At 48.8% G+C, this 23,515-nt stretch overlaps 1 protein-coding gene across 1 annotated transcript; it reads left to right on the top strand.

The window, feature by feature from the left end:
- Nucleotides 1–796: 796 nt before the first annotated feature.
- On the top strand, nt 797–9,509 carry cyp26c1 (cytochrome P450, family 26, subfamily C, polypeptide 1; the record flags this gene model as incomplete). Its single annotated transcript, XM_080481461.1, has 7 exons — nt 797–915; nt 3,150–3,528; nt 4,316–4,540; nt 5,614–5,889; nt 5,967–6,125; nt 6,825–7,181; nt 9,153–9,509. The coding sequence occupies exons 2-7, from the start codon at nt 3,322–3,324 to the stop codon at nt 9,507–9,509; spliced, it is 1,581 nt and encodes a 526-aa protein (XP_080337587.1). The 5' UTR covers nt 797–915; nt 3,150–3,321.
- Nucleotides 9,510–23,515: the final 14,006 nt, after the last annotated feature.

Here is a 23,515-nt window from a genome sequence, read left to right on the forward strand (position 1 = left end):
AATAAAATAGAAAATATAGGAAGTAAATTTCAAATTGAAATCCGAGGAAAATTTCTATTTCTGAAAAAAACAACAAAAAACAAACAAACTGCATAAACGGCAGCCGGAATTTATTATTATTATTTGGAAATATAGAAAATTGATAAAAGAAAATTTACAAGAAAAAAATTTAAGCAAATGAAAGAAAATTTGTATAAAATGTAGTTTATTTTGTAAGAATTTAAATTTTTCTTTAGTAACAGACAGAAAAATGTTGTGGATCATTGAGGAATTACAATGATAATAATAATATTAATAATAATATTAATAATAATAATATTAATAATAATGATATTAATAATAATGATATTAATAATAATGATATTAATAATAATAATATTAATAATAATAATAATATTAATAATAATAATGATATTAATAATATTAATAATAATAATATTAATAATAATGATAATAAAGTAAAATGAGGAGATATTTCTCCTGTGCGTCCGCACAGTCGGTTGCCGGAGCGCACGGTAACGTCGTTCCTTGTCAAACCACAGACCGACTGAACGATCGGTCTACCTGCCAGTCAATCCCATCCGAGCGCGCGCACGGGGCCGCGTGCACGCTCTCTCGCTCTCTCTCCCTCTCCAGGGACACACCGCTGCGTCTCCGCCGCGGCTCTCCACAGACGCGTCGCGCTCCCCGCGCCGCGCCGCGCCGCGTCGTGAATGAACGAGCCTCTTTAACATATTCAGACCCACGTCACCCGCTCGAAGGTGGATCGCGGTGGCGCGTCGCGGCCGCTTCTATAAAGCCCCCCGCGCCGACGTCCCGCGCACTGTGCAGGGAGGAAAAGTCCCCGAAAAGTCCGCGCACCGACTTCTCCTTCACGGATTTGTCCTCTGAGGAGACGCTGCTGCTCGCCCGGAGGTGAGTCTTGCCTTTATTTTATTTTTTTATTTTTTTAATATATAAATGAAGTAAATCCTATTTTTTGTGGAACAAAACAGAAAAGCTGAACTTGTTGCGCGTCGCTTCCTCGCGTCTCTCCTCGAGTTTACTTTACCACGCCTGTTAATCTGCTCCCACTGTATTCAAATCCCCTCTTTCTTCTTCTTTTGCCTCTTTTTCTTTTCAAACCTGATTTATTGCCACTGCTCTATAAAGCCCGGGCCGCCCGGGGGGGTCGGGGATGGGGTGGGGGGTGGGGGGTGGGGGGGGGGAGCCCCCTGAACTGTACCTATAAAGGCGCATAACCTAATAGACAAGCCGGCGCACGCAAACCTGTAAAACTATTTGGAATAGTTGACAGCTACTCCTCATGTTGAAGGAGCAGCGACAGCGGAATGAAGCGGGGGTTTCCTGAGGGAGCACGCTTCTGCTGCACTTCACCCGGAATCCCGGTCCGAGTCCCGGGCCGAGTCCGTGCAGGCGCATCCATCCGCTCCGAGGAGAGATTGCGGGGCTCAGACCGAAACAACACGATCTGCGCAGAGCGGTGTGTGTGTGTGTGTGTGTGTGTGTGTGTGTGTGTGTGTGTGTGTGTGTGTGTGTATTGTCCGTGCGTAATCAAATGTTTGCGTTTGGAAAAAAAAGTGTTTCTCAGGACTTTGGTTTATTCGCGCGAATGTTTCTCTGCAGGTTTAAAGAACTTCTCTGTGGGATCAGTAAACCACTTCTATTCTGTTCTATTTGTGTGTGTTTACTGATTTCAACAAACTCCGTGCACGTGCGCGCGCACAGATTGCTTTACTGAAGTTCTGTGTGTGATTGTGCACAAAGATTTACGCGTGTGTAGCAGAAAGTGTGTATTTGTTATTCAATGTGTGCACACACTACACAGCTTTAAACATTTGAAACGCGCGTGTGAGATAGGGTTTATGCGCGCACATATTTATGTGTGCGCACGTGTATTTAAGTTTGTGCGTGATGCAAGTTGTGCTTGTGCAACATGTTTGTTGTGCGCTTCTGTCTGTCTCGAGTTTGTGAATCACAGGAGCTGGATGTGAGATCCGTGCAGGGAAACATACTAAAGTGCGTGAGTGAGACTGTTTCTTCGCCCTCAGTGTGAACTTTCAGGCTCGGTTCCGTCTGGTTCCGTCCTCTGCGGCTCCTGTGATGGAGCGTTGGAATAACCGAGCGCCGCAGTCACAAAGATGTGCAGACAGAGTCTGTCAGTCAACACCCAGGGCATAGAAACCCTCCGATAATCCACAAACTCAGAAGAGCCAAATCCACAGCTCCTTCAAGGAACTGCGCACGCCCCAAATCTAATTACAGACGAACCAATACAATCAGACAAACCCCCGGGAAGGCTTTTCTCTTCTTCAGGCTCCACAATCTGCTTTAAAACTGCCACTGCAGCAGCCTCACTGAAGAAGATTTAAAAAAGCACAAGTCCTGACGGAGGTGACCCAGGGAGTTCACAAACTGTCTGCATTCACCGGGAGGCTGATTATCACCATAATGATCCGTAATCACGGCGTAAAGGCGTTTAATCGGTGGATGTCTCCACGGTGGAGTCCAAACAGAGCGCACATCCACTTTATAGAGCCTCCATTGACCACGCCCACCGCCCCATCCAAGAATCTCTCATTATTCATCGTTTAAACATCCAAACTTCTCCCAACCTGTTGGAATCTCACGCTTCTCTACTCCAAGCTCATAAAGTCGTTAAACTGCATCAATTTCTCACTCGTCGATATCCGGTCACACGATGTGGAATCAAACCATATGAGTCACTAATATAACATTTAAAACAATTTGTTTAGAAACGTGCAGGTTTATGGGCTCAGCGCTTCATTTCATCACGAGTCTTTAGAGTTTATTTACGATTTTATTTCAAATTAATGCGTCAAGCTGTTTTTTTTTAATTGTTCAATTCTGACATTTCTCCGTCAACCAGACGTCTCGTGAAGCAGAACGCACCGGAAGTGTGTGTGAATCCGGTGAAGATGCTTTGCCAGAACTTAAATCTTGAAAACTTAAAGGGAACATTATATATATATTTATATTTGTTTTTAAAATCTGCACGCGTCGCTGTTTATCCAAACAGAAGGTCGAGACGATCTGAGGAGTTTGAAGGAAACAGGAACACACAAGTTCTCAAATATGGTCACTTTCCTGATAAAGTCTGATAATTATTCCTATTTTTACTGGGACAGATTTCTACAGGGGACCGACAGACTGAAGGAGAAGGAGAAGGAGAAGGAGAAGGAGAAGGAGAAGGAGAAGGAGAAGGAGAAGGACTGACGCGGGGAAGCTTTACGCGCCAGACTCCCTTCCTTTTACGCGCGGACGCAGGTGGATGCCGGGAGGAGGCGCGGCGGCTCGGAGATGTTCCCCCTGCCTCAGTTCGGGGTTCTGTCGGCGCTGGCCACCGCGCTCACCTCGGTCCTGAGCGCGCTGCTGCTGCTGGCGCTGACGCGGCAGCTGTGGAGCCTCCGCTGGAGCCTGACCCGGGACAAGGAGAACCGCCTGCCGCTGCCGAGCGGCTCCATGGGCTGGCCGCTGGTCGGGGAGACTTTCCACTGGCTCTTCCAGGTCAGACGCAACTTTTCATTTTTATTGCTGAACTTTTACAACTTTCCAAAGCGTCCGCCGCTGCTTCCAGCGTCTCCACGCGTCAAACGCGCGTCATCCGGCCGCTTCGCGTCCTTCGTCACGGTGCCAGACGGAGGTCAGATCGTTGGTAGTAATGCGCGTGCAGGAGCTGCTGGAGGATTCTTGTGCTGTTAATGCGACATGTGCGGGCATGATGCCGCAGAACAGACGTTTTCTCTGCAGCTCTTGCTCCCTCTCTCCGGGAGGAATGCGCTCCCTCATCCCTCCATCAAACTGCCCATCCTCTCTGCGCACCGGGACGGAGGCGGTTCTGGACGTTTCAAGGGGCGGAAGTAGCTTTTAGGGAGACTCCGCTAACTAATCACCTCCAGGAGCCCGGGACTCCACATCTACCGCTAAAACAACCTTTACCGACACGTTGACAAGTGCGTCTCTAAAGTATTTACATCCGGTTAAAGGATCCAGAGCAACACTTCACTTCGTTTCTCTATTTTCTATCCGTTGTTTTTCTGTTTTATTTCTAATAGTTGTAGAAGTTCTAATGGTTCTGAACCAGTTTACTTTGGATTTCCTGCTCAGGACAGTGAAGTTCACACACACACACACACACACACGACACACACACACACACACACACACACACACACACACACACACACACACACACACACACACACACACACACACACACACACACACACACACTCCAGCTTCAGGTAGGGTTCTAATCTGCGTTCCTTACTGACGGAGGACGTTTGCTCTGCAGGGCTCCAACTTCCACATCTCGCGCCGAGAGCGTCACGGCAACGTGTTTAAGACCCACCTCCTGGGGAAGCCCGTCGTCCGGGTGACGGGGGCCGAGAACATCCGGAAGATCCTGCTGGGGGAGCACAGCCTGGTGTGCACCCAGTGGCCCCAGAGCACCCGCATCATCCTGGGGCCCAACACCCTGGTCAACTCCATCGGGGACCTGCACAAGAGGAAGAGGAAGGTAGGAGTCCACTGCACTGGAGTGCTCATGCAGTGAGTCAGTGTGTCCACCACAGCCAGTGTGTCCACCACAGCCAGTGTCCACCACAGCCAGTGTGTCCACCACAGCCAGTGTCCACCACAGCCAGTGTCCACCACAGCCACAGTGTCCACCACAGCCAGTGTCCACCACAGCCACAGTGTCCACCACAGCCACAATGTCCACCACAGACAGTGTCCACCACAGCCACAGTGTCCACCACAGCCAGTGTCCACCACAGCCACAGTGTCCACCACAGCCACAGTGTCCACCACAGCCAGTGTCCACCACAGCCAGTGTGTCCACCACAGCCACAATGTGTCCACCACAGCCAGTGTCCACCACAGCCACAGTGTCCACCACAGCCAGTGTCCACCACAGCCACAGTGTCCACCACAGACAGTGTCCACCACAGCCACAGTGTCCACCACAGACAGTGTCCACCACAGCCAGTGTGTCCAGGTTTCAAGTGAAAACGTTGTTTCTCTGTTTTTCGGCAACATTTTGAAAGATATTTTTTTTACACTGACGTGGCAGAAACGCTGAAAACTATGTAGTTTTCCTGTCGGCCACTAGTTGGTGGTACTAGTACTGTTAGTTTTACTACTGGAGGCACACGCGCACACATGCACACAGTGACTGTCACAATAAAACTACCAAGTTGGATTGTTATTTCGCTGACTGTCAGAATAAAAGTACCAGGTCCAGGAGATAATGGACTGGGACTCATGACAGGAAACATTGTTCTGATTGGCTGTACTGAGCATGTGCAGCAGCGTTGTGGTTTGAACAGGGTCTGGTGACAGGACGGTGAGCTTCTTCACTGTCGGGACAGTAGAACTGTCACGATGAGTATATTTATTACAAATGACTATTATGACTACTGTAAAAACACGTCCTATTATCAGTACCAAATATTCCCCGGAATCCTTTGCGGATATTTCAGTAGAATGTGGTGGTCCGGTCGGCGAGCTGAGGGAATCTTCAGAGGTGTTGACGGTCGTGTCGCAGGTCATAACCTTTTACGACCTCTTTGTTTCTTCCCTCCTTTCAAGATCCTGGCCCGAGTGTTCGGCCGCGGCGCCCTGGAGTCCTACCTGCCCCGGCTGCAGGACGTGGTCAAGTCTGAAATCGCCAAGTGGTGCTCGGAGCCGGGCGCCGTAGACGTGTACGCCGCCGCCCGCTCGCTCACGTTCCGAGTGGCCGTGAGCGTCCTGCTGGGCCTGCGGCTGGAGGAGGAGCGCCTCGTCTACCTGGCCGGCGTCTTCGAGCAGCTGATGAACAACCTGTTCTCACTGCCCGTCGACGCGCCGTTCAGCGGCCTGCGGAAGGTAAGACGGCGCCGGGCGCGGAGAACACGACCCGACGTCTCCGGGCTGGTTCTTCCCAACAAACTGTGTCTGTCCAGGGGATCAAGGCCCGAGAGATCCTGCACGCCAACATGGAGAAGATCATCCAGGAGAAGATGGAGCGCCAGCAGCTGGACGGCGAGTTTCACGACGCTTTCGACTACATGCTGTCCAGCGCCAAAGAGCACGAGCAGCAGCTCAGCATCCAGGAGCTGAAGGTAACCCGGCGAGCGAGAGACACTCCCAGCCGCCCGAACCTAAAGCAGCTCTGCTAGAAGATGAGCCCAGAAAAAAACCTCAAGTTCAAGAGTCAAAAAGGGAATTTCTTCAGTCAGAGATGGAAAGTTGAAGTTAAAAAAACCTTCAAAATGGTAAATCGTGGAGTTCTAATATTTCAAATGTGAACTTCAAAATGTTAAAGTGAACATTTTCAGAAGAAAAGTCAAAATATTAGAATAAAAAGTTAATCTGTTGAGAAAAAGTGTGAATGTGAAGTAAAAGTAAAGAACATTTATGAAGTTAAAATGTTGATAAAATGTTAAAGTGAACATTTTCAGGTGAAACTGAAGTTAAAAATTGTATTAATTTAATTTAATTTCATGTCTGAATGAATTATAAACATTTCTAAATTGTAGATTTTTTGGGATGTCAAGATATTAAAAAAAAAAAAGTGAGATTATTTAAGTCAACATTTTGAGAAAAATTCTAACTATTAGAAGAGAAAGTGATGGAGTGTTCATGCAGTGAAATGAGTGAAAGTCAAAATCCTGAGAAAGAAAAACTAAATCTATCAATGAAAATTCCACATTTGTAGTAAAAACAGTTTGTTGGACCCTCAGCAGAGCAGCTGGGAATCAGACCGGCGTCCCCGGGCTGTGCGGTGGCGGTGCTAACCACTGCACTGTGTCGTCCTGCAGGAGACGGCGGTGGAGCTGATCTTCGCCGCGCACTCCACCACCGCCAGCGCCTCCACCTCGCTGGTGCTGCAGCTGCTGCGGCACCCGGCCGTCGTGCAGCGCGCCCGCGCCGAGCTGCAGGCCGAGGACCTGGGGGGCGACGCCAGACACGTCGCCATGGAGATGGAGGATGAGGAAGAGGAGGAAGAGGAGGAGGCGAGCCGCCGTTCCCCTCGCTCCCGCTCACGCATCCCGGCCCTGAACCTGGAGCAGCTGAGCCGGCTCCGGTACCTGGACTGCCTGGTCAAGGAGGTGCTGCGCTTCCTGCCGCCCGTCTCCGGGGGCTACCGGACCGCCCTGCAGACCTTTGAGCTCGACGTGAGTCCATCCAACACTTAGAACCGCCATGAGTCTGTCCAACACTTAGAACCGCCATGAGTCTGTCCAACACTCAGAACCGCCATGAGTCCGTCCACCACTCTGAACCTCGCCGAGCCGGCGTGAGTCCTGAGACACGCCAGAGGCGTTATGGGAAACGCAGCGGGGAATCCTGGAGGGAATCTTTCAGATGCAGATCTGACTGGAACCGGTCAGGGTTAAAAGAACTAGTAGACGGGTTACAATCTGAGCTGAGAAACGTCGTCAAGGTGGCGACCCAGAGACCACATCAACCAAGACCAAGACCAAGACCAAGACTAAGACTAAGACTAAGACCAAGACTAAGACTACGACGAAGACTAAGACCAAGAACTAAGTGAAAAAGTAAAAAAGTAAAAAAAAACAAAACTGAAAATTGTAAATAAAATTCTGAAATGTGAAAAAAAAGTTCAGTTCAAAGACGTTTTCAAGTGAAAAGAGAAAACTTTTTGTAAACAAGTGGAACTTTTCAAAGATGCTCTGACTCCGTCTCTGTGGTAAAACACAACTTTTTAAAACTGCTCACCACGCTGGTAGTGACCAGTAGTTCTGCACATGCTCAGTAGAGCCAATCAGAACACAGTTTCCTCCGTGGTGCCATGAGTCCCAGTCCAGGTTCTCCTGGACTTGGTGGTTTTATTTTGACAGTCACAGTAATAACAATCCACCTTAGTGGTCTGTCCACTAAGAGCGTCCGTGTTCTCTTCGTGTTAATACCAAACAGCAGCAACTAAACACGCGTTTTCAGCATTTCTGCCGTTTCCATGGAAACAGACATCGTTTTCAAAACGTTGCCGTGTAAACGCAAAACTTTTCAGAAATGAAAACTTAATGATGCGTTGTCATTCGAAGAGTTTTGTGAACTCGACATCGTGTATATGTTTTGGGTATATTACATTTCTTCTACACAGAAATGCTGCAAAAGTTATTTTCATTGCCAAGTACTGCAGTACTTATTTCCAATACTGAGTAGATGTTGACAACAAAAAAACTAGACAAAGAAAAGCAAAAGTATAAGAGTTAGTGACCGATACGTTTTCCAAGGACGAGTACAAGTTCTGACCTTGAGCTACTTGCCGATACCGAGTACTGATACGAGTACTTATGAAATGCCATAAAGTGTCATTTATACGAATGCCATGCGTTGCAAACTGATACCTGGTACCTGGGAATCGATACCGGTAACAATGTTCTGTACTTTTGTGTGGTAATAAATGTTCATTTGGTTATTTATAAAATCAAAACATTTTTCAGTTTAACATTTATTTCTCAATATCTAAACTTTAACAAATATATAAAAACAACATCCAACTCTTTGTATTGTAACGTCGCAGTTGTTTCACAACATTTACTGCAACTACGCCGTGTGCAGTACACATCACAAATATTACAGCGAGTACAGTCTGCGTCGCGTTTTGAAAAGTGGAGCCGTACTTTTGAGCGTTTTCTCTCGGCCATGTTACTCCGGTCACTACTACTACTACACTACTGACATCATTACGCTCGTGTGCAATGCTGCGTTCAAGTCCGGCTGGGAAAATCTCCTACTCTTCCTCTCCCTCAGTCACATGGAGGCGTTTAGGTACCGAAAACCGCCACACTTTGATTTTACGTCAATCGATACTCGGTAGTACTGACAGAATTCGGTCGTACCCATAAAAGAACCGAATTCCATACCCGTCCCTACTACAGTACCATAGCCCAGTGCTTTCTCGCAGTACCATGTGCAGTATCCCGATACCTGGGACTGGTATCGGTGCCGGTGCCGGTGCCGGTGTCGGTGCCGGTGCCGGTGTCGGTGCCGGTGCTGGTGTCGGTGCCGGTATCGGTGCCGGTATCGGTGCCGGTGTCGGTGCGTTCCTAAACACGATGAAACGTCTCCATGCTCACGTATTAAACCGGACTCTCCGTTGTCCCGCCTCGTCTTCGCAGGGCTACCAGATCCCGAAGGGTTGGAGCGTCATGTACAGCATCCGGGACACCCACGAGACGGCGGCGGCCTTCCAGAGCCCGGAGCAGTTTGACCCGGACCGCTTCGGGCCGGACCGGGAGGAGAGCCGCTCGTCGCGGTTCAGCTACGTGCCGTTCGGCGGCGGCGTGCGCAGCTGCGTGGGGAAGGAGCTGGCTCAGGTGGTCCTGAAGACTCTGGCGGTGGAGCTGATCGGGACGTGCTCCTGGACGCTGGCCACCGAGAACTTCCCCAAGATGCAGACGGTTCCCATCGTGCACCCGGTCAACGGGCTGCACGTGCGCTTCTGCTACCGGCGGCCGCTGCAGACGCCCGACTGATGGCGGGCGTTGGGGGGGGGGGGGGGCGTCTGGACAGACTCGGTCCTCCGGAGGCTCAGAGTGGCACCTCACAGCACTTCGTCCTCTCAGAGGTCGGAGGGAACACTTCCTGTGGCGGCGCAGCGCCGCCTGCTTTTTAACTTATTAACGGATCCGGGAGAAGCAGACGGCCGGCCGGCGCTCCGGGGGGGGGGGGGTCGGGGGGGGGGTCGGGCTGAACCGACGCCTGAACGTCTCCGCTTCTTCTCGCACAACGTCGCTTTTTGTGTTCCCACGTGGCCACAGCGTCACAACATGAGGGTATTTTCATGTGCGAGAGGACAAACTTCGCTTTGAGCCTCAGTTTTAACTCCATTTCTTCACTTCTTCACTTCAGGCGAAGCGACAGCAGGAGAGACAGTGACGATGAAGCTGGTGTCAAATTACACGTTCCTGAAACTGCGCGTTCACAGGCCAATCAGAAGCACGTTCATTTTAGAATCGGAGGGTAACACAGAACAAATACTGCTGCGTGTATAAATCCAGAGACTCGACAACACGGCAATGAAGCTGGTGTCAAATTACCACCTCTTAACGTGTCACAATATATAAAGAACAATTTTGTTTTAAAGAAGTCCTCAAACCTGAACATTAGTATTGTTACTCTGCTTTGGCTAATACCCAGCACAGAAAGTACAGCAGCAACTACAGGGGCTAAATTCAGAGTTCTTCACTCTACAGCAAACGCTGCAATGAAGCTGGTGTCAAATTACGGCTGAAAAGACAATGTTGATGATGCTTGTGTCAAATTACAAGCCTTTAATGCTGCCTGCTGGCGATAACAGAGTAACGGTTCAGAGGGTAAAGGATCTAGTGTGGAAGTCATCAAGCTAACAGGAAACTAAAACCTCACGGGGGCAAATTTCAACTCAGGCAAGACAATGAAGATGAAGCTGGTGTCAAATTACAAATTCTGCTGCTTGTTATCTGGCTCTTTATTTATACAACAGATCGTGTTCATGTGCTTCAAAAAGGAGGAAAACACATGAAAAATAATCGATAAGTGAGAATAAACAACTGATGTTTCCTACAAACCAGCGACTCGTCTCAGAAACAACAAGCGTCAGATGCTTTCACGGTTTCCTCTTCGACTCGTGCTCACGATGCACGAGACGAAGAGCTGGAGGTGAAGTCTTCATCAAAACACAACTTTGTTTTATAACATGAATGTCGTATATCTGTAACAATGCTTTTATGTGTGTATCAAATGAAGTAGCATTATGAATAAGCTGTATTTAAAATGCAAAGCATCATATCTGTTGTCCCTCTGACTTCATGCTCGGGATGCACCGATACCGATACCAGGTATCAGTCCGATACTGCACAGAGTACTCGTACTGGTAAAAAGCTCCCTGATACAACCCGGTGGTTTGGACATTCTTTGATATTAATGAGAACAACAAAAGTAATTATCAAGAGGAGAAGAAAGATAGTTCATACAACACCAGCAACTTCATCACCAGCAACTTTATCACCAGCAACTTCATCACCAGCAGAGTCAGTCCGATGTTGCTCAGTAGTTAAATTGCTCAGCATGTAAATCTGAGCGTTGCTCAAAACCAGCAATGCTACATGCTAGTTTCATGGCTCAAAACCAGCAATGCTACATGCTAAATGCTAGTTTCATGGCTCTAAACCAGCATCGCTACATGCTACATGCTACATGCTAGATTTTCAGGGCTCACACACCAGCAATGCTACATGCTAAAAAGGATTAAAGTGACTGATGCCCATTAGCAGCAGCTCGCTCTACAGTAGCGTAGCCTTTGCACATCGTTTTCAATTCGAGTACGAATTAGGCCTCATAGCATTTAATAAGTACTCATATCGGTACTCAGAATCAGCAAGTAGCTAAAGGTTAGTACTCATCCTTAGAAAAGTGGTGTCGGTGCATCTCTAATCGTCATTATAATAATAATAATAAGAACTATTATTATGTCCGGTCTCCAGGACCGGCGATGTGTTGAAGCCTGTTAGACGCGCTGTGAAATGTTGTGTAGAGATGGATGACTTGTGGAAGGAGATAGCACTTTCTCCGCTTTAAGGAGTCTGTATATATTTGTTGTGTTTGTGACTTGTAGCTGCTGTACAGTGGATTTAAAGAGTAAAATAGAAGATGACCAACAAAGAGAGTCTCGGTTTTTCTTTTTACAACTTGGCCTTCCTTTACTGATTACTGCAATTAAAAACTGACGACTTGGTAAAGTTCCTGTGTTAATACTGGTGACATATCTGGATCGTATTCAGTGGAGGAAGATGCTCTATAATCTGGATGTTAGAGGAGGAAGATGCTCTATAATCTGGATGTTAGAGGGGAAGATGCTCTATATTCTGGATGTTAGAGGAGGAGGATGCTCTATAATCTGGGTGTTAGAGGGGGAAGATGCTCTATAATCTGATGTTAGATGAGGAAGATGCTCTATAATCTGTATGTTAGAGGAGGAAGATGCTCTATAATCTGGATGTTAGAGGAGGAAGATGCTCTATAATTTGATGTTAGAGGAGGAAGATGCTCTATAATCTGGATGTTAGAGGAGGAAGATGCTCTATAATCTGATGTTAGAGGAGGAAGGTGCTCTATAATCTGATGTTAGAGGAGGAAGGTGCTCTATAATCTGATGTTAGAGGAGGAAGGTGCTCTGAAGAGTCACGTACAAGAAACGAGTTAATCAAATCTCCAGTAGTTACTATCTAAATGACATCATCAGTTCCTGGGCAGAACGTTTTGTGTGTGTGTGTGTGTGTGTGTGTGTGTGTGTGTGTGTGTGTGTGTGTGTGTGTGTGTGCGTGCGTGCGTGCGTGCGTGCGTGCGTGCGTGCGTGCGTGCGTGCGTGCGTGCGTGCGTGCGTGCGTGTGTGTGTGACATGACGTCGTTGGATCGTAGCAGATTAGTTCCATCTGGAGATCCGATATCAAGACGTCTGGAAGGTGTTGCATCACAGCCGACGGCAGAATCTCTCCAGAACCACGTCAGACGTTCGTCTTCGTCCCTCAACAGAACCGCCGGTTGAGGTCAGCGCTGAGTTCAGCGGGCCTGTCCAGCCTTCACCTGACCGCCCTCATTGAGAGGCAGAGAATGAGCGGGGGGGGGGGGGGGGCTAGTGGACACAAACAGGCCGGCCTAATTATGTCCGCTGTGGGGCCCCGTCGCTCTGCCAGGGTCGTTATCTGATGGACGCTCAGCCACTGTGAACTTGGCGACGTTTTGAACCGGGGTTCACTGCGGTGCCATCGGCTGCACAGGTCAGTGACCGGTCAGCTGATGGGACCGAGCCTGGGAACCACTGGGGGGGGGGGGGGGGGGGGGGGGGGGGCAGCCCAGCCTGGAACAATACAACAACACAACGTTTCTGTCACGTTACACAACACACACACAACCAGCAGTCTGTGGCAGGGAACTGCTTTGTCAAGGTTTGAGACTGACGGGCACCGTCCACCTCAGGACGGGTTATCGCTTAGTGGTGGAGCGGTGGAGCAGTGGGTAGGCCGTCCACCTCAGGACGGGTTATCGCTTAGTGGTGGAGCGGTGGAGCAGTGGGTAGGCCGTCCACCTCAGGACGGGTTATCGCTTAGTGGTGGAGCGGTGGAGCAGTGGGTAGGCCGTCCACCTCACAGCTACAGGGAACCGCTTTGAAAGAGCACTTTAAAGAGGAGGAAGATGCTCTATAGTCTAATGTTTGAGGAGGAAGATGCTCTATAATCTGATGTTAGAGGAGGAAGATGCTCTATAGTCTGGATATCAGCTTTTCTTAAAGAGACAGATTTATGAACCGACAAAGGGAAGCTGACTGCTACCTAAACATGCTAATGCTAATCAAGGCTGCCGCGGACACATGCTAATGCTAACACAGAGCAACTTTCAAGTCATTTTTCCGTGGAGGCCTGGAGTTCGTACCGCTCTGGATTATAGCGTTCAAGCAGTTTCAAACACCCGGTCCACAATCAGAGTTTCTTGATCTCATAATGACTTTCTATTGTTCACCTTCAAGATGGTAGAGTCCTACCGACAGCAGAGCCTCCTCCTCCTCCTCCTCCTCCTCCTCCTCCTCCTCCTCCTCCTCCTCGTGTGTGTTTTCTGGTTCATAGGCAGTTCTAGGACTCGATAAGGGCCAGTAATTTGTGAAACGAGGGGGAAACGGGGTCAGATGGTGACGTGGGTAAAGCCACCGGTGGCCAACAACAAGCGGCAGAGCGGCGCATGAGGAGGAGCGTTGTGGCTGCTGACGCCTGGCCCAACCAGCAGGGGGCCTTTCAGCCCTGAACGCTGGAGGTAAACTAGCCATCATAGCGTCTTCATGGATGATAGACTGAAACCTGAAGGGACTCAGTTCTGCCGCCCAGAGGACAAAGGTGGCACTGGTGAACATTTTCTAGTTTCCTGACATTTCGTCCGGTGGAGAAACTCAAATCTTTCAGTCTATTTAACAGGTTTCCGTTACTTTTCATCCTCTCTTCCAACAGCAAACGCTGTGAGCCAACCGGACCGGACCCCGCCTCCGTCAGGATCCGGTTTCTACAAACACCGCCTCACCTCCGCCAACTCGTGCTGCTGGCGTTCCGCTTCCAGATCAGAAACGGCTCCCATCGCTCACAATTTCCCTAAATGGCCGTTTCAGAACAGTGGGCGAGCGCTTCATTATTGTAATGAGGTGAACGAGCGGTCTTTACAGATAAATGAACCAACAGGCCCGAGTCAGCGGCGTGTTTCAGCCAATCGGGCGACCCGCAGCGAAAACGTCACCTCCGATTTATTTAGAACAGACAAAAAAAGAGCGAGCGGCACCGGGCAGAACCGAGCCGGGTAATGAGAGAGAAACACCGGCTCACCTCCTGCAGGTTCACTGATACCAGGACTTTCAAACTGCAAACGAGAAAGTTTTAATCAAGATTCATTTCTGGGCTTTATTTCTCTCGGGCAGCTCGGCCCAGTTATCCTGGGAGAACCAACAGCAGAACCTCCCCAGTCTGCTGCAGCTCATGTCTGATTAACACTAATGGGTTTTATTTTGAAGCTTTGGAAATAAAGTTGGTTCTGATTGGATGGAAATAACCACCAAGAACCCAAGAGGGCGGTTCTTTATCCTGAAGGGTCACGTGACGAACCAGGACTTTTTTCCAAACACATCGACCAGGAAGTACGAAGAAAGAAGAACCAGGTCGGTTCTCACCACTATGTTTTCAAGCGAAACTGCAAAACTTTCACTGGGCGTCTGTTTCCATGACAACGGTGCTCAGAGTCACTGGAAGGGGCTCCCAAGGTGGAACTTTTTGAAACTACGATTCCATGTTAAAGGTTAGCGGGGGGGGGGGGGGGGGTGCTACAACTTGAAAACTCTCGAGCAAATAAAAGACAAAAAAAGATGGTAAAATCAAAGAGCCGCTTGTGGCTCACGGATCAGAACCAGGTCTCCTCCAGAACATAATCCCAATCCCAACGGTGTCACAGATCCTGCGAAGACCAAACCTGTCAGAACTCCCTCGGTAGCCTCTGGGGTCTGCAGACCTCCTCCCATCAGGGTCACCAGTGAGACCCTGTGAAGCCTGAGGACCAGCTCAGTCCACCACCGGACTCATTCTCAACCCGATTCTGAGCCGGTCCAACACCGACGACCTCAGAGGAGCAAAGGAATCCCAGAGAGTGGAAGAACCCAGAACCACCACCTTAATGAGCCACGGGAGTCGTTTGAGAAGCTTTTAGAAAACGAGTGAAACGCTGGAAGGTTCCGAATGAAGTTTCTTCTTCACTTCCTCTCTGGTCAGTGTTTGTTTCAGGAGACAGCGCCCCCAAATGAGCAGCTGGTGTAACTGCAGGACGTTTTCCAGGAGGTTTGAGCCGCTCTCTAAAGTCAATGTGACGCCACCAAACCAAATGAGAGGGTGAACATTCTAGGCTCCGCCCCCTCCCAGGTGAACCGAGTCCCGGACGACCAGGACGTTGAGACGAGTCCTCGGCCCGCTGCGTGAGCTCCGAGGACCAGAACCCGGGTTGAGAGTCATTGGCCTGGTCGTGGCAGAGCGCTGGATCTGAAGACGGTTTTTAATTTGCTCTGCCTGTGACTGCAGGTGCTCGTGTAGCTCTGCAGGTGGAGCGGAGCTGGATTGTATTTCAGGTTTGGGGGAAGACGAAGTTCGACTTCGAGCCGTTCTGAGGTCGTTCCTGAATCCAGCGCCGTCAGTGTTCACCAGGATTGTTCTGCTCCTCATGTTGTTGTTCTCCAGCTCTTTTTCAGCCTCACAGTGAAACCAGCGCAGCTCCTCTGACCGGGTGGTGCTGCGGCGCAGCAGGAATGTGTGGAAGCCGCTGCACCGTCAGGACTTTAACAACAACACAGTACTTTGAGAGCGGCGGAGGAAACGCCGGTGATGGTGAAGCAGCACGAGGAGGTGGAGGAGGATGTGGGAGAGAGGGAGGGGGAGGGGAGGAAGAGAGGGCAGGGACATAGAGCCGTACAGCAGATAATTATTGGCTTTGTCAGACAACATCTGTTATGTCGACATTCCAGCAGTCAGCCCGGAGGAGGACGAGCTGAAGAACCGCCCGCAGAGTTCAGCCACAGACACGAAGCAGACGGAAGCTCCGGCTGCAAGCGACCGGAGAGCCTCGGCCTCCAGCCCCACGGTCACAAGTTCAAATCCCTGTCTGCCCCGCTGCCGCGTCCTTGACCAAGACCGACTGCCCCCGGGGTGACCATGACCTCCGACTGCCCCTCCCCGCCCCGCGCCGCGCTGCAAATGTCTGCCTGCTTCCAGTTGGCCTGCTCACTTTGGTTTTTACACGGACCTAAGCCGACTCTTGAAATGTGCAACACCCACCTGGGCAGATAGTGAAGCTGCTCTGAGCCACGAGGGTGGAGGTTCACCTCCGTCACAGCAGCAACTCCATCACCAACACCACCGCAGCTCGGAGTCTTCACTTCCTGCTTCGCTTTTATTCAGCTCACATTTCTGTCTGAGTCCCAGGAGACCGGAATTCCTACACTGAAAATGATGTAGTTCTCCTGTTGGGCCACTCGGTGGCGCTGTTGGTTGTTTTAGTACTGAAAACACACACACACACACACACACACACACACACACACACACACACACACACACACACACACACACACACACACACACACACACACACACACACACACACACACACACACACACACACACACACACACACACACACACACAACAATGAGCTCTAAACATGAACACTGGGAGAACGTTCTAGTGGACAGACCACCAAGTTGGATTGTTATTATGGTGACTGTCAAAATAAAAGTACCAAGTTGGATTGTTATTATGGTGACTGTCAAAATAAAACCACCAAGTTGGATTGTTATTGTCAAAATAAAAGTACCAAGTCCCAGGAGAATAAGGACTGGAAGTCATGACACTACAGAGGAAACTTTGCTCTGATTGGCCAGCAGCTGTGAACAATCATCTCCCAATCAAAAGTTGGCAGTTCGATTTCCCGCTCCACCTGTTAAAGTGTCCTTGAGCAAAGCACTGAACCCCACACTGAATGCTTTCAGGGTAGCAGCCTCCATTGGTGTGTGAATGTGTGTGTGAGTGGGTGAATGTGATCAACAGTGTAAAGTGCTCATGTAGTGGAAAAGCACTATATAAGTGAATTCCATTTACCATCTACTGAGCATGTGCACAACTACTAGTAACTACCAACTTGGTGACCGTCTCCACGGGAACGGGGCGTTTTCCCTCGTTTCCATGGAGACGGAGTCAGAGCATTTTGAAAAAGTTGTGTTTTCAGTGGCGCCGAGCTCCGTTGTCTCGTGAACGGACACAAAATACACAACCAACGTTTTGCATTTCCACTGAGAATCGTAGAGGAAAGTGGATGTTCCTTTACCCAGAATGCACTGGGACACCGCACTGCTTCACTTCCTCCTGCTGCACGAAGACCCCCAAGAGAAGAATCCTCCGACCACAGAAGTCAGAGGAAAGTGGGAAGAGGAAGAAGTGTAGTGGAAAAGAATGTGAGAGAGAGAGAGGATGGAAAAAAGAAGGGAGGCGGAGGAAGAGAAGGGACGGAGAGGGAGAGGTGTGCAGAGGCTGACAGATTTACTGCTGCTCGCTGATTGATGACGTGACAGCGAGTCAGGCCGACCAGGGAGCCGCCGCTGTCCGTGTCTGAGGAACGTCGGAGGAACGTCGGAGGAACGTCGGAGGAACGTCGGAGGAACGTCGGAGGAACCCCCGAGAACACCGACGACATGTCAGCACGCCGACCGACGGCCGCCAGTAAAAAACACGACCGCGATATTTATATGCAACAAGAGAAACTTTACCTGACCTCCTGATGGGTTTGGTCGTCGTTAGTAACTCGAAATGGTTGATTTATAAAAAACTAAAAAAGCTGGAAGTGACCATATAGGACCACCGGCAGCTAGAGCACTTTCTAAAAGTTTCACGTTGGGAGACGTTTTCTTTAAAAAAGTTGCATTTCCATCTGCTTCCAGTGAGATGGGGTCAGAGCAATTTGGAAAAGTTGCATTGTCCTTGTTTCCATGGCGATGGAGTAGAGCGTTTTCAAGAAAGGCTGCAGACCCTGACCACGCCCACGTTCACCACCATACGGGACACACCCACTTTCACCACCATACGGGACACACCCACATTCACCACACGCCCACGTTCACCACCATACAGGACACACCCACGTCCACCACCATATGGGACACGCCCACGTCCACCACCATACGGGACACGCCCACGTTCACCACCATACGGGACACGCCCACGTTCACCACACGCCCACGTTCACCACCATACGGGACACACCCACGTTCACCACCATACGGGACACGCCCACGTTCACCACCATACGGGACACGCCCACGTTCACCACACGCCCACGTTCACCACCATACGGGACACACCCACGTTCACCACCATACGGGACACGCCCATGTTCACCACCATACGGGACACGCCCACGTTCACCACCATACGGGACACACCCACGTTCACCACCATACGGGACAAGCCCACGTTCACCACCACGCGGGACAAGCCCACGTCCACCACCATACGGGACACGCCCACTTTCACCACCATACGGGACACGCCCACGTCCACCACCGCACCAGGAAGCAGGACGTTGGGAAATGAAAGCTGTTTCCAGGCCTTTTCCTGACGTTGGAGTTGTGAAGCAGAGCAGGTCTGACAGCAGCGTCTCCGACGTGCAGCGGGCTGTTCGACGCTGCGCTGGCATGTGAAGTGGAAAGCCTTAGCGTGACACCGCCGCCGGTGCTCGCAGCGCCAAAGATTTTATTGGTTCCGTTTGACAAGAGTGACATAATGAAGCCAGAAAGGCTCCGCCCACCGCCAAGTCCAACCAGGCAGAATAAGTACAAACACCTGTGTGTGTGTGTGTGTGTGTGTGTGTGTGTGTTGCCGCTGGCTGGGTGTGGTGTCCTGACAGAGTTCATGAATGAAGTGAACTCTTGAACCGTGCTGTGGTATGCGCTGGATCAGTCGCTCCGTGCGAGACGACGTGTTCCCATTTTTCCAAAAGTTCCTTTCATCACGTTGATCAAACCAGTTTCAGTTCGGAGGACGAAGAACCTTCGTCATGGGTCTTCCTCCTCCAGTACACTGCCTCAAATCAATCAATCAATCAATCAATCAATCAATCAATCAATCAATCAATCAATCAATCAATCAATCAATCAATCAATCAATCAATCAATCAATCAATCAATCAATCAATCACAAGGCCTCCTTTAGAAATAACTGAAAGTAAATAATCAGAAATTACTCACGTGTTAGTACTGTTGTTCAAAGCGACTCAACTAATACTACTGGTAATGGTACTCTCTGATAACAATACTCTACAAACTACTCAATTCAAAGTACAGTTGGTAAGAATTACAACATAGTATTAATTGAAATGACTCAAATAAAGGCAATGTTATTATAAACTAGAGCTACGCTCGGTAGAGCGCAACCGTCACCAACGCCATATTTGTTTGTTGAGCTGAGTTAGCATCGCTAGCATTATAGCTGTTAGCGCATATGGATGCTAACTAGCCTGTCAGGTAGCTACTTCGCTGTGAAACACTGAGCAGGGAGCGTCTCCATGGCAACAGACGCTGATGTCCTTTGATCTCCATGAGGAGCCTTTCATCCTCTTTATAAGAGGATTAATCCAGAAACGGTTCAACGTCCCAAAATGTAAAAATCTCCTTTGGGCCTGAAAAATCCTCCCTGAAGATTTCATTCAATTTGGATTAAAAGTTTTTGCCAAAAGTTGGGAAAATATATACAATCAGTGAATAAATACACGCAGACGAAAACCGAAACTTTGTTTTTGTATTTATTTCTGTATTTATTCCAGGCGAAGCGTTCCAGAGTGGTTTGGGGGAATATCTAAAGACATTTAACAAAAAGCAAAACTCCAAACCTGAAAGGGAAGAAGGAAACTCGTGTAATCCTACCGCCAGTTTATATTTATATTCTACTTTCCTTCCTCACCAAACTTTTCTTGGTCGAAGGAATTAATAAAAAGAACTGTAGTATTGAGGTAAACGACTAAATTCCGGCCGTGAAGAGAAGAAGACAGAGGAAGAAGACAGACGTTCTGATGGACGGACGACCAAGTTACATTATCATCACAGTGACTTTCCTCCGTTTCCATGGAAACAGTGTTTTCAGTGGCTGTAAGCATCGTCGTCGTGACAGAATGTACTTACTGCTAAATACACCACATTACTGTAAATGCTTAAAGGAGACATATCATGCTTTTAAATCCTTCCTTTTTACATCTAAATCATACAGTTGTGGTCTATATAAAGCAGAACTGCAATGCTTGGGTCTGAATTCCTCATTATTAGAGCTCCACAGGCCCCTTTTCTACCCCTTTTCTGATGTGCTTCTGAGAGCAACTCGTTTTGGGGCGGTCTCTTCATACCCCGCCTCCTCTCCAGGTTGCAGAGGTGACACTCGGTTCAACTCCACCCTGTTCGGCCATCTTTGTAGTTTGATAGAACAGATACAATTATCTAGCGGCGCAGAAACTTTATATTCACACATTATTTACAAAATGTCAACAAGGGAAGATTTGTCCATCCAGCCATACATGTTGGAGCCAGAGTCGGACCCGGCGGAGCCAGATGAAAATGACCATGATGCACCTGAAGAACAACGTCTTCATATGGATGTAACGCAATGGTGTGTTACTATATTTACACTAACTTCTCCATCCATGCCCACTACTACAATACTGCCTGTATTACAACGACTATTTAACACAGAAGTTACATTCTAATCTAAAACGAGCACACAGCGCTAACATATGAAGACGGTGCAACTGCTAATGCTAACAAAACAATGACAGGGACGTCTTATCATCACACTTTTTAGCGTTATATACAGCTTACCGAAGTGCTCTGTTCGTCGTCTCCATAGATAGAAGGAACTGACCGCTCAATCAGACCAAGTCTTTCGGCAAATCCTTCTTTATACTGGCGGAGGTTGCTGAAGCAGTCGTCCTTAAAGTGATTCGCGCACACAAAAATGACCTTACCCACAGATGTGGGTACATTTCTGTGAAAAATAAAACTCAACCAGGCACTTGGAAAAGGTTCTGATGCTGGGAGACGGTGTAACGAAGCTTGTGGGTTACTACATCCAACAACCGAACATTTCCACTTATCCTCTCGTAACTTCGGTTGGACTACAAAATCGCAGCGAGAAACAAAAATGGCGGATTGCTCGAAGTGTCGATGTCCTAATTTGGCAGTTCCGCTGAGAATACTGTGACGTCATTGTTCAAAAAACGTAATAGAGAATAGAAAAATCGAAACGGATCGCAAAATATGACCAAAACAGAATATAAAGATATCAACGGAGCACCTGAAGAGAGTACTTTGAACTTTTCTGTACTTCTAAACACTCTAAATATACAACAAAATGCATTTAAGGGCTAAAAAAGTGGATTTAGCATGATATGTCCCCTTTAAAGTACCATGGACAGAATGTACTTCAAACAATACTGTCGAGAGGAATCAGTGGAGTAATAATAACTTATATATTACTCAAGTGAAGTAGAGGTGATCTTAATTACTCAACTAAGAGTATTATTATTGTAAACTACTTGAATTATTGGAATTATGTTCATACACAATAAATTCAAGTTATTAGAAACACACACACACACACACACACACACACACACACACACACACACACACACACACACACACACACACACACACACACACACACACACACACACACACACACACACATTCCGGGGCGGCGGTGTTGACTGGTGTGTGTGTGTGTGTGTGTGTGTGTGTGTGTGTGTGTGTGTGTCTGTCTGGACGTCCAGCCTGTGAATGTAAACATGGGGGTCGGGACCGGGCCGCCGTTGGCGCGGCGCTCAGATAGGTGTCACGGCGGCGGGCATCACTGGCTCCGGAATGACAACAGACACAGGCGATGCCGTTGTTCCCCATAATTTGCTGCTGTTTTCTCCAAGCCGGGGATTAGCCGACAACACAGGCCGCTTAACTCGATCAGCGCGCGGCTGTTTTAGCGGTTTGGCTTTTCACGTAACGTGTTGTGGTTTCCTCAGTCAGGCCGAACCGGGCCGGGCCGAACTCGGTCCCCCGGGGCCTTTGATCGGATCCACTGTGTTATGATTGGCTCAGCGGGGGAACAAAGGCGGATCTGAACGGAACAGCGACCACAGGAGTCACCATGGGGACGCTCCTCTCACGTAAGCTCTGGATCCTGACCCGTCTGCTGCAGCGCTCCGAGGTGGACCGGACCGCGGGAAGGTATCGGAGCGTTATGGACGTCGGTTTACACGACGACGGTGTTTGGAACCGCCAAAAAGGAAACTTTTTGAAAATGGCACCTAATGTGGAACATTTTGAAAAAAATGGGAACAATTTTGTAAAATGCAAAAAAATAAAGAAAAATCACCTCCATAAAGTCCCTGAATGGATTTCTATGGTTGTTTTTAAAAACACTCACAATTAAACAATTAAACAAATGAACAACTTTAGATGAGACAAAGAAACAAACTGATCCTGAAGCTCTGGTGGCTTCACACCAACCAGAAACCCGCTTCACACCAACCAGAAACCAGCTTCACACTAACCAGAAACCAGCTTCACACCAACCAGAAACCAGCTTCACACTAACCAGAAACCAGCTTCACACTAACCAGAAACCCGCTTCACACCAACCAGAAACCCGCTTCACACTAACCAGAAACCCGCTTCACACCAACCAGAAACCCGCTTCACACCAACCAGAAACCAGCTTCACATCAACCAGAAACCAGCTTCACACCAACCAGAAACCCGCTTCACACCAACCAGAAACCCGCTTCACACCAACCAGAAACCAGCTTCACACCAACCAGAAACCCGCTTCACACCAACCAGAAACCCGCTTCACACCAACCAGAAACCAGCTTCACACTAACCAGAAACCCGCATCACACTAACCAGAAACCCGCTTCACACCAACCAGAAACCAGCTTCACACCAACCAGAAACCAGCTTCACACCAACCAGAAACCAGCTTCACACCAACCAGAAACCCGCTTCACAGCACTCCATAAAGTAGTTCAAACTAGTCGAGGCCTTTACTTGTTTAAAAAAACGAAACAAAAGGAACCCAGACAAAGAACCAGCATCAAAACCAGTTAAGGTACCCCTGTACACCTGTACCCCTGTACCCCTGTACACCTGTACCCCTGAGCAGAGTGACGGTGGCTCTTTTAAAACTTTTCAAAACTGGATCCAAACCATTGTCACTGACAGACGAATCCTCAGGAACATTTTATTGAAATGTCATTATGGCCTTGGACATGTTGACCACCGCCACCCTCCAGAGTAACGCTGCAGAACCACTGCAGCAGAACCACTGCAGCAGAACCACTGCAGCAGAACCACTGCAGCAGGACGTGAGCAGAACCACTGCAGCAGAACCACTGC

This window comes from Lipophrys pholis, assembly GCF_963383615.2.
Source record: "Lipophrys pholis genome assembly, chromosome: 15".
In the NCBI taxonomy this organism is placed as follows: Eukaryota; Metazoa; Chordata; class Actinopteri; order Blenniiformes; family Blenniidae; genus Lipophrys; species Lipophrys pholis.